The 12283-nt window shown below is 38.3% G+C and overlaps 1 protein-coding gene across 1 annotated transcript; it reads right to left on the bottom strand.

Annotated features, from left to right (window-relative positions):
• Positions 1-272: 272 nt before the first annotated feature.
• LOC128737485 (membrane-bound alkaline phosphatase-like) lies at positions 273-3638 on the bottom strand. Its single transcript, XM_053832126.1, has 3 exons — positions 3506-3638; positions 3131-3432; positions 273-1478 (listed from the first exon to the last, which is right to left on the bottom strand). Exons 1-3 carry the CDS (start codon positions 3615-3617, stop codon positions 273-275), a joined length of 1620 nt encoding a protein of 539 aa, XP_053688101.1. The 5' UTR covers positions 3618-3638.
• Positions 3639-12283: the final 8645 nt, after the last annotated feature.

Here is a 12283-nt window from a genome sequence, read left to right as displayed (position 1 = left end):
AACGCGCAACGAATTGACGACGAGTAGCCCATGACCAAGTACAGTGGAGAGGAATTCTTGATACGGCACAGGCTCCCCCCCCCGCTTCCCGGTTCTCGGCTGGTGGAAATAAGAAGAAAGTAAAAAATTGAATTAAATATGTGTTGGATATTTCTTTTTGCCGTCCGTTTTTCAAAACATCCATGTTTAGCGGTATTGGTTTCGAAACTTCATTTTCGACTAGAATATCAATCAGATAAAAATTGAATCACATTGGTAAAACTTAACAAAAACTAACCCTTACAAGCCGTTAGCCCTTCCCCTATGCATGCCGCAAATCCAATCAGATGTGGTATCACATTCTGCTCATACATCCCTCTAAACAGATGCGACCATGGGCCGTATGCAAATAGAGCGACATCATCGCCGCCATGTGTTTCATATTTCATGGGAATTAGTTTTGGATACTGGAATTCTTTATCAGCGGTCATTTCCTCTGTTAAGTCCTGCAGATTTCCCCCTTTATTTGCTGATGATCCTTTGGGACCATTTGCATAAGCTAGCGTCGTATACAGTCTTTTATTGGTATCCTTGACGGAACTGCTAATTCCCAGAATGTCATGACCACGTTTAGAATATCCGGCCATAGACATAGTGTGAGAATGATCTGCCGTAACAACAATCAAAGTGTCTTCGGCTCTGGTTTGTTGTGTTGCTAGTAGAACGGCTTCCGATAATTGTACAGTTTCATCTAAGGATTTGCGTGCTTTCGTTTCGTGGTGTGCCAAATCAATTTTTCCGCCTTCTACGAATAGAACAAATCCTGCCGGATTCTTTTCGAGAGTTTTGATGGCTGCGTACGTAAGATCACTTAAACTAGGATCATTAGTATAGTCGCTGTCTAGATTATATTTAAGATGGTCGGGTTGGAAGAGACCCATTAGATATTCAGTGTCATTAAAATTGACTCCCATCAGTTCTTGTCGGTTGGTCACATATCTTGCCGAGCCAAGCGGTTTACTGTAATACCATTCCGAGATTAGGTTTGTTCCATCTAAGCGTTGACCAGATTTTCCGGACAGGTCCTTTTCACGTTTTGGGATGAATTTTCGTCGACCGCCTCCCAGTATGACTTTGAAATTCTTTCCTGGATCGTTTCTTATCAACTGGGAAGCGATATCTTGACATCGGGTTGGATCCTCCTGTTTCGCGGCCACGTCTGCGTCGCACTCCCAATCTCGACTAGCGACATGCGCGTAAGTCGCGGCCGGGCTAGCATGAGTTACTCTCGTGGTTGTCACGATACCGGTAGCTTTTCCGGCTGCCTGAGCCCAGCTCATAATCGACTCGACGTGGTTTTTCGGGTTGTTGCTTCCAGCACAATTGTTGTAGTTGACCGCAGCCGTCACTCCGATCGTCGCATAGTTGGCCTTCACCCCGCACAAATAAGCGGTCGCCGAGCAGGCCGAGTCCGCGACCTGTTTATCCACGCAGTAAGTCTGCTCGGGTTGGAATGACAGAATGAATGAAAAAGAAAAAACAAATTAGTGATTGATATCTATGGGCAATGTGATTCGTGTGCATCGAAAACTTAAACGTTTAGGTGATTGCAATTCAAGACACGAAATAATTTTCGGTTCAAGTGTTTGCTTTATTGAAGTTCATAAAACTTGTCGGCTGTTGCTTATGTGTACGTAGCCCGTAAAGAGACTGATAACCGGTAGCCGATAATGTATGTGCTGAAGTCTTCCTCGTTAAATGAGCAGATTTCTACAACTGTTTAGATCGGGAACCATAAACCCATGGGTATGCATGCGGTGCAAACTAAACCAAATACAGAGAACGTTTATGATGGCCAGCAACATGCGATCAAAAGCTTGCTAATGAAATTACAAATTCAACTTTATTTCAGAATTAGAATTTGGCTTAGAATTTTCAAAAGCTGCTCTTAATATTTGTATTTATATCAATATTTTATTTGTCTTTAGTCTTTAGATGAACTGCTTGAGCAAAAAACGCCCTGAACAGGTGTTAACTAAATCATGACAACCCCGTTAAATCGTAGCCGAGTAACAAGCATTATACGTCGTGTACTAGTAAGCAAGTACTATTCTTATGAAAAGTAAGGAGGGGTATAAGCATGATTAACAAATGCAAACACCAGTTAGAGAGTTGAATTATGCAAAACACACGCAAAGCAAGATGGGGCATACCTCAATATAGTGCAGCATGATTTCGTGTTTGTAACCTACTGAAATGAATGAGTTAATTGCTCTCAGCAAACATGAAAACCATTAGATAGAAGCATTCTATGGAAAATGTAAACAAAATATTAAATTTTCAAATCGAAGTTTTCCTATTTGGGAGAAAGTTTACGTAAAGAGTCTTTACGTTAATTAACAAACAAACAAACAAACAAACTTCACTGCCCGCGGTACGTAGCACGCACTGTACTATTTTTGTTGCGCAAAATGAGTTGTGGTGAGTGTTAATTGAGTAAAATGCATACCTATCTTCGTTATTAATTTGCATAGAACATAGATCACTAATGGTAGATATTTTCTGAATAACTGGCCCTAATACTGAAAAAGTTTTCACAAGTTTGCAACAAAACAGCTGTCTGTACAGTATAAGTACAGTAGTCTGCTTACGTTGAAACCTATTCTCTAATTGGAAGGATCGGGTTTTCGTTAACCAGTTATGCTTTACACAGGTTTCACGCTGCCTGTTAAATATTAAATAGAACTAGTAGGCAAATCAGTTTTGAACCAGTTTGGAAAAGGTCTATATGTGTAGATACTTGTAATTCATCATCTTATATAATTCTGAAAGCATTAGAAGAATTCGGTGCTACCGGTAGTTTTGTAACTTTCTCCGCTAATTAAAAGTGAATAATAATAACAATTATTATTATTATGTGCCCTGTATTTCGGTCTCACGCGAAGGTCATTTACCACTCAGTAATGTAAAAATTAATCATAATAATTATTGAGTACTGCATTTGTAATTGATTTCTCCCGACTCGGTAATGTATTTGCTGCTTACAATCACTGTTGATGCAGTAAATAAGCTGGCAATTATCTCTGAATAAGCAGGGCTCTTGGGAGACAAACTGTCACTTTCTGTGCAGGTGTTGTAATTCGCAACTAACCTTGACTAGCCCAACATCAGGAAATTCCTCGAAGGATAGCTGTGCTTCTTCGCCCGGTTGTCCTTGCAGCTGGCCTAAGTACATACGACTGGCAGCTAGTGTTGGAATGGACATTCCATCACCCAGGAAGAATATAACGTTCTTGGCTACATTTCGATTCGTGCGCTTCAGCAGTTGCTCCTTTAGTTTCAGTTGGGCACCAGTCTTCCAAAATTGAGCGGTTTTTTCGTATTCTGATGAAGAGATCACGCGCTTTTGGCGCATTTTTTCCCCATCTGCTGAAGTGGTTGGCGGTGGATGTACTGTAGTAAATCACAAAAAAGACACTGGTAAATTTTACTATGTAACCAATCGTATAATAGATAATATTCGCACTTTCATCATCGATTCCAGCGACGTAATCGATAAATACTTGGGCTAGTAATCCGAAAGCACTACTTAAAATTAAACACAGAACAAAACACACACTGATCACACGAAGGTACATTGTTATCACAAAGGCATCTATAATCTAACAGAAACCTGTTCGCTCTTATTACGTACGATCGCACTTCTAGGAGCCAAAGCTAATTGTTTCCGAATCGAGCTGTCGCTGAGTTCGCAGTCGACGATGGAGGGAGAGGCGATCGTGCGTTGAAAAGTACTTGTAGTGCACTGCAGAGTACTAGCCGAAACTGATCGACGGTAATCGTCAACGACTATTCTTTTATACATGAGGGTCGATCCATATAAACCTACCCACACTTTGGATCCATTGTGTGTTTGATGATGGACAGAATTTGCCAGCAACATGAAGAATCCACCAAATCATTGCATGGAACGAAAAAAAACGTTGAATCAAGTGATAAATTTTGCGATTTGCAACCGCCCGCCGTGCACGTGTGATGAGTGGTTTTCATTAGAATATCTCTTACAACGGTGATTTTTTTTCGAGATCACTGAAAGATCAATAATAATGAGTGGTTTACTGACGATATATACTTATGCTAATGATGAATTCTCCGAAATGTTTTTGAATATAGTGAAAATTAAACAACTGCAACTACACCCGAACGAATTTTATAGATTTTAAATTAAATTATTTTAAATTTAAATTTCTAATACTAATGTGAACTACATGAATTTTGACTGCTGCCTCCATTCCAATGCAATTAGGTAGTCAGATATTCTTGAACCTCTGCAGTTTAATGACTTTCACTGACTCCTGACTTCACGTTCAGTTGAGTTTTTCAAAACTTGGATAAGTTATATGTACAGTTCAAAATTTTTGTGCACACTGAATTCAAATGAATTTGGTAAAATATTGGCAGGGCTTTTATTCGAGTTTTTAGTCCCGAACGAAAAAGTTTTAAACGAATATAAAAAATCTTTTACAATGCTTTTATATTGCCATTTTGAAGTATAAATATAGTTTTCTTTTTTTCACTTTAGTGGCTAGCACGAAAGTCGAACCAACTTCTTCCCCGCGTATACAACTGAACACGTGCTGTAAAGTCTCAGTAAAAGATAGTTTCTCGTGAAATTTTTGGGAATAGTGGATTAAGCTTACTACGCTAGTAAGAAGATATTTTGATTTGTTTTGTAATGGTCGTATCTTATGGTTTCGGTGTGCATATTTTTAGTGCAAACAAATGATCTGTAATAACACAGCTTGTTGCCAGACCTCGACAAACCAGAGGGTGACTGTCAAACTACATACATTGTCTATGTCCCACTCATTTTCTTCATTTTATCCCACTAGTTAGAAAGCAGTTAAACACAGCGTTTTAGTTATAATTTGCCTATTATTAGCTGTTATTTTCGATATGCTAGTAAATTGTCGCCATCCATGGATGTTTAGTCCGCAAAATTTTGACAATTTTACACCCCTGCTACAAGCACGGTTTCTCTCACAGTTCTGCATTAGATTCATTAATTTTTGGGATTTGCGAAACAGACAGACAGGCAGAAGGGGATGCTAATAAAGGTGATTAAATGATTTAGTGCACACCAATCATAGTACACATCAAGGCACGGACGAAAATGGTCTGAGATTCTTCGATTCACTGTGCCATCATCAAGTACGTACTTAACTGTACGTAGCACCTTCTACTAGCTGAAGGTAACCTTCTTCATTGGCACATATGAAGATAATGAAATTAACCGGAATTACTAATTGAGCATATGTCTATATATATTTACTCGCATTTACAATTATGTAATCAATAGGAGCTAAGGGTATGTCAGGTGGGTTGCTATAATATGTATATTACAAAGATTCTCATATTGTCACCAGGAAGTTCGGAGAATTTAAAATCTACTTTCAAATCGATTCAAGTCGATCAAGTTCAATTTTCAGCCCGAATTGAAGTAAATTTTCAAGCTCAAATTAATTTAAATTCAACTCCTGTATCGCATCCAGCTTTTTATTATTATTATTATTATTGGTCTTTATTATTCGTAACTTAAGACAGTGTCTTGTAATGTCACATCGTGTAAAAGCTTCAGTCTAATTTCAAATTCACTTTCATGTCCAATTTCAAGTGTTATTTGCAAGTCAAATTTAAGGTCCAAATTCCAGTCCACTGATAACCCCTGGCTGAGGCCCATGTTCAATCTTCTCTATAATGTTTGAAGGATTAAAAAGCTCGTGATGTAACTCAGATGCTTGATAGTTTACGTAAAAATAGATCCTAATAGATCCAATCCTACTTGAACTTGATTCCAGACCATAATTTGCTTTCGGTGCCCAACCTTCTGTTTTGCTGTTTCTGTGTTGCTAAAAACAGATGAAGAAAAGATCCCGGTTGGCAGAGTTCTTCAAAGATGGTAGAGAAATGCTAGCAATGGTTAATTTCGGGTATCGGAAAGAGGAAAAACTACCAGAGCAGTATTTAAAAGATGGAGCGAGCTATTTGTCCGATAAATGAAAAGAGGAAATGGTTCGATTGCTACCTACAATCTCCCAGTTCTTGTGCAGTTTGTACGTTTTATCAACATCCACGTTTCAGTTTCGATATCAGATGTACCCGATGTACCACAACACAATGTAGGTTCATTATTACCATTCGCAGAGATGCAAACCATGGATTTCTCAAAATATACATCATTGGTAACTCTAATGACACAGTTAATCCACGTTGTGAAATTGGTGTTGCACCCAATAAATTGAACAATTCCAAGGTTTGCTTTATCAGGAAAATGAATGGGTTCGATTGTTTCCCACAGCATTCGTCCAAATGCCACCAGACAGGCTTAAATTTATCTTTTGAGGCGATAAAACGCCTGTAGAAGAGGGTATTCCAAAGAGTTTCAAGAAACCAACGATTGACAATGTAGCAATAGTGATTGTGAGGGAATTTCAATTACGTGACAATATTTTGCCGTGTAAATGTAAATTTGTTGCGTTTTGTTCGGCATTAGTCGATTCGAATCGAGTGACATTGGAGCTTTAAAACGGACCGTTTGCGACATGTGGCTCGATTCGCAGTACACCGAAGAGAACATGAGTGGCAGCATAAACAAAATTTGGCTTTTTACGTCACTCACCCCGCAGAATAGACCCTACTGTTCTGGAAGCTGGAGGAAAAGCTTTCTATCATTTCATAACTACTATTTTTGACTATTTTCATACACGTTTTTATTGTTGCGATTAAATTTATACAAACAAATATAATTAAATTTGTTTTCACTCTCGTGCTTTTCAAGCGAAATACAAAATCCCAAAAGAGGGAATTGGATCTGAGACATTTGATATCCAATTAGACAAATTTAAACGCACAAAATTAACACAGAATTGAGTGAATTTTTTTTCTAAAATAATGCCAGAGAAATTAAATTTGCGGCGTTAATTTCGCTATTAAATTTTACGAAATCAACTAAAAATAAATAAGAACATGATTACTTTACATGACTACCAATAATAAAACGATAAGACTTAGATAAGTCAAAATAAGGCATTATAAAGGAAATTAAAGTCTAAGTCTGAAGTATTTCGCTAGATACGAAGATACGTATTTCGCCTACAACTTGCAGGCTTCATCAGTGTCTGTTTTCTAACTTAAAAACTTCAGTCAGCTCTATGTTGCATGATTAAAAGTAAAGCCTTCAGTATTATAAACTTAAAGTTCTGTTGAAATGGTGCCCACTGAATCCTCTAATCCTACATGCTAACCAATTTTTGGCATCGTAGATGAGTTTGACGAGTTATAATCCAAAACTATATCATAGCGGGGCTCTACACCAGTGACAGTCATATTGCGATCCTTCGAAATGATCCATGCGGCCCGCGCACTTAGGTATTTGAAAGAAGGTGGAACAAATTTATAAGTTAATTGAGGGGGACTAGTTTAGTCGTGGGTACTCGACCATGTTGTAGAGCTGGATGTTTTCCTCTATAAATGCAGCGGAGTGTTCTGGGCCATGATAGTTTAGAGCCATATTTTACATTTTGTTATGAGCAGTATAGTTTGAAGTCATTGCGAAAGTGATCTGACTAGTTTGGCCCGCAACTTATCTATCACTAATCTGAAAGCGGAGGTTAGAAAGACAGGACTACAATAAGGAATCAACAGTGTCCTTCTACGGAGAGTGAACGCATCTATCGATGTGAATTTGTCAGCAAAACCCGTTCGAAAATTGTCAAAATAACGCTGACGGATGCGTCGCCGTACTGAACTGGCAATGTTCAAAAACCAACCGTCAATCGCAAAACTGATTCCGCGCCCTCTAAATAGAGCATGTTGCAAGCGATTTTTGCCGCAGTACAAAATCCAAAAGTGGTGGAAGTACACGAACACAGATTCCAGTCGTACCTTTATCAAAAGTAGGAAGGGTACGGTAGGCCGAATGCCAGCACGGTGAAACCCGTTTTCTTCAACAAAACCTTATTCGAAGCAGAGGGGCGCGACGTGCTAGATAACGATTGAAACTGACTTGCTACTTTTCCTGAATTTCTGGAAAACCCTTTGAGTTGATCGTATTATTTTTACGAGTAGTTGTTCGGTTGAGTTTTATGTCTTGTGGCGTAATTGTTGTTGCACTTGAAAACCGTAATAATCGACGTGCGACATCTTGTTCGGTGTGTCGCAACTACCGAAAAACCGAATGTCGCACGTCGATTATTACGGTTTTCAATTGCAACAACAATACAATTCATTACATTATGCCGACATCGAAATAATGCCTTCAATTTTTTTTAAGAGGCAGTAGCACGTCTAAAACGACATCAGCTGATATTTAATTTCTATACAAAACTTATTTTGACGGTAAAACTTGTTGTGACATCAAAACTATATCCGAAAACTAAGATTGAGTAATTTTTTTATTTATCCCAGCTGGTTATTACCATTTGATGATCTTGAACTTGTAACATGAAGGTGAATAAAGTAGCAAAGTGATAAAAGTAGCAAGGCAACATGCATAGTAGATGACAAAAGTAATGAAAACACTTGGATAATAAAATTGTAAAACCTTTTTTAAAGCAATGGCGCGCTGCATCAATAAACGAATGCATAAGCAGATCTAATTTTTAATATGCTCCGTAAAAAATAATTCCGCAATATAACGATAATTGCTGTGTCGTAATCAAATTTAAAGGTTAAACTTGCAGTAACACTTCAGTGTTATAATAGACACTCGATAAAATATAATACAATAAGAGAAATAAAATGGCATGCTTTGTTCATAAATCCGGACACCTCACATCCGAATGAATCAAAATGCGGACACCCAGTAAACCATTTGGTTTGTATATCTCGATTGCAACTGAGATATACGAAATCATATCTAAACGAAAAAGTTATATTTCACGCCATATAAGAACTTATATGTATCAAAGTGGAGGCGATATACGTGCGAAAACTTTGACAATTATTTGTAATTCTATTTTGTGTAGTTTTTATAACACGCAACTAAATACTCCTGAATATATGATTAAGATATAATCAAATATTGCAATCGTCTATACTGCTTTATAATTCACAGCCATGAATTGTATATGAAGGCACGCACGACTGCAAAACAACTTATTGTTCACTTCGATTTGACATACTCTAATCATTATACAATTCCAATGTGAAATTGACATGAAAACGATTTAATGTGAACTTTCTATTACGATTTTGTGTTATCTGGGCACTTTTGAATCGTTTTCTAGACAGGCAATATTTTGTCTAAGAAATTTATAGTATTTATTTATGGCATTTATTTATTGGCAAACAGCTTATCCATTGTAAGAAGTATTAAATATTTATTTTTCTATACATTTTTTTCATTTTAATTCGACTTTTGTATCATTAACGCCACGATTTTAGTCAAGTACGACACTGAAGAGGTTACCTACCTAGCCAGAGAACGAAAGTGGTTAAGTACTTTTAGATTAATGCCTTAAAGTATTTAGTAATAAAGATATTTCATAGGGATTAAGTTAACTTAGTCTGATGCATCTTCGGCCTAAGAGCCCGTTTTTAAACACTGCTGACTTCCCCGGACATTGCATCTCCTACTTTGCATCAATATTCTCTTGGTGATCGGGTATCCGCTATCCGGGTATCTGTACTAGGGATGGGAACTATCATTAAAAATCGTTACTGATTGCTATCAGTAGTTTCCAGTACGTTACTGATAACTATCAGTAAATATCAGTAATTTTACCCATCGCGGCATTAAAGCAAAAAACAAGGTAATTGTAATATTATTACTGCGTTATTCATTGCAAGTTTACTTTGAAATTTACCAAGCCGGTTTCAGGGGGGCTCGCGGAACTGCAGACCACATTTTTGCCACTCGGCAGAAATGAGGGGAGTACAACGTGCCCACGCATCACATTTTGATTTCAAAGCAGCATACGATACAGTCGATCAAGACCAACTATGACACATAATGCACGAACACGGCTTCCCTGATAAACTGACGCGACTGTTCAGAGCTACATTGAATCGAGTGATGTGTTTCGTCGCGTCTCGGGGACACACTCGGGTCTCTTCGAGACGCGGCAAGGGTTCAAACGAGGTGACAAAATGACTATGATATCATAGCCGAGAACCTTGCAACGGCGGAGGCAATCTACACCACTCTTATAGCGGAGTCTAGGAGGATCGAGTGAAAAACAAATGCGTCGAAGATCAGATACATGAAAGAAAGAATACATGAAAGGAAACAAACGCGTGCTTCTCACGAATAGTAACCGTTGACTACGATAAGTTCGCGTATTTGGAACCGCTGGTGAGCGCGGATAACAACACTAGTAAGAAGGAGATCCAGCGGCGCTGAATGCTTGAATAGCGGAATCGGGCTTGCTTTACCCTTTGTAAATCGCTACGATCAAGAAGCATACGCCGCCTATGAAGCTGATAATGTACAAAGCTCTTATTAGGCCACTGGTTCTTTATGGACTTGAAGTCTTGAGGCTGCTCACGGAGCATATACGCGCCCTTACCGTGTTCGAGCGGAAAATACTGCCGACGATATTACGCGGAGTACAATCTGAAAGCGGAGAGTGGCGCAGACATAGGAATCACGAGCTACAAGCATTGTTTGAAGAGATTCCCATCGTACACCCGGTGAGAGGCAATAGGCTACTGTAGGTTAGACACGTCGTAAGGATGCCTGACGCCAGTGCGACGAAAACAGCTGTCTTGAACAATCCCACCGGCAGAAACAGGGAACGACTGGAAACAGTACGAGCCGTCTCGGCTCTAGTCTAGACTGCTGACGATGACGACGATATATTGTGTCATCCTCATCTATTGTGCACAACTACCGACCAATAAGTTTAATCTAACCGATTTTTCTAACGGGACGACGTAACTGTATCAGTAAATATCAATAACAGCGAAACCATACTGATAATTAGTGATATTCTTTCTTACTGATAACTATCAGTAGTTAATGAGTTTTCCCATCTCTAATCTGCACGTGCAATACCGTAATGCAAAACGATTTTCTTCTCATCATTCGAAAATGCAACCTGCCGAATGCTCTTTCGATCACCAGCATGTCACGATTTCCACTTAGCTTCTAACGAAGTCTTTGGAATTCCTAAATTTTTGACGGTTCTATGGATAGAAGCTCTTTCTGGGACTACATTTTCTGCTTAGTTCAACGTCTCCTTATGCATTTTCTAAAAAAAACACTAAGCAGTTACCATCAATAATCAAGCTTGTCGATATTTCAGTTTTAAATTAGGACAGTGTAATTATTTATTGAAACACATTTTATTTCAACACTTCGATGAATGACACTCAATTTATTTAAACTTACCGTCTATACTGATGCTAAGGTTAAGAGATTGAATGCCTATCACTACTTTTTTGTAATCTGAAAAAATACTAGCAGGAAAAAGATACTGTTTGCCACTAACGTTACGTTTGGACTTATTTAAGTTATTTCGCGCTGCCTACTAAACCACCGATTATGTTAAAACGATCTTAGATATATTAAATATACGTGAAGATATCTAGGGTAACCAACCTATTTTGGACTTCATTAGCAGCTGTATATAATTTGGATTTGATTTTGCTGTAAGCGTCCAAATTATGTACAGCTGCTGATGGGGTCCAAAATACATTAATTACCTTATCTATCTATCACAAATTATGGAATAGTCCTACTCCCCAAGGAAACATTGCATCCTAAACAGTTTCTAAATACTTTATTTATAATTATCACATGAATTCAAATTTAGCGGTATTACTAATTGCAAACAATATTGGATGGAAACAACTCAGCGAAGATTCTCTCTCTCTCGTGAACGACGAGGGCTATTGCATATGCATAAACTGCGATAAATTGAAAGGGTGTACCTTACATTAGTCTGCAACAATGTTTAGTATTACGCAAGAGAAACATACCGCACAGTATGCGTTCGGTAATTCAATTATCGGAAATTGGAATTGCAGATTGTAAGGTAACCTTGCTTAAGTATACAACCTTGCTATGGTGACTTATGTGGGTACAGAACAGTCATAAGTGTTGTTTCATGTACCTACCAGCATCTTTTGCGATTAAAGTAAAGTATGCATTTAATATTGAGTCAAGCCGTGACTCGCTCGTAGTTTTGATTACAAAATATTTCCACTTACGGTGCGCTTCCACTATACTGGCTCTCACCGACAGCGACGACGCGACGGGGTTGTTTCGGATAACGTGATAATCGGTGAACGAGTGTTGAAA

The sequence above is a fragment of the Sabethes cyaneus genome, chromosome 2 (assembly GCF_943734655.1).
Source record: "Sabethes cyaneus chromosome 2, idSabCyanKW18_F2, whole genome shotgun sequence".
Taxonomy (NCBI): Eukaryota; Metazoa; Arthropoda; class Insecta; order Diptera; family Culicidae; genus Sabethes; species Sabethes cyaneus.
This window is presented reverse-complemented; position numbering and strand designations above follow the sequence as displayed.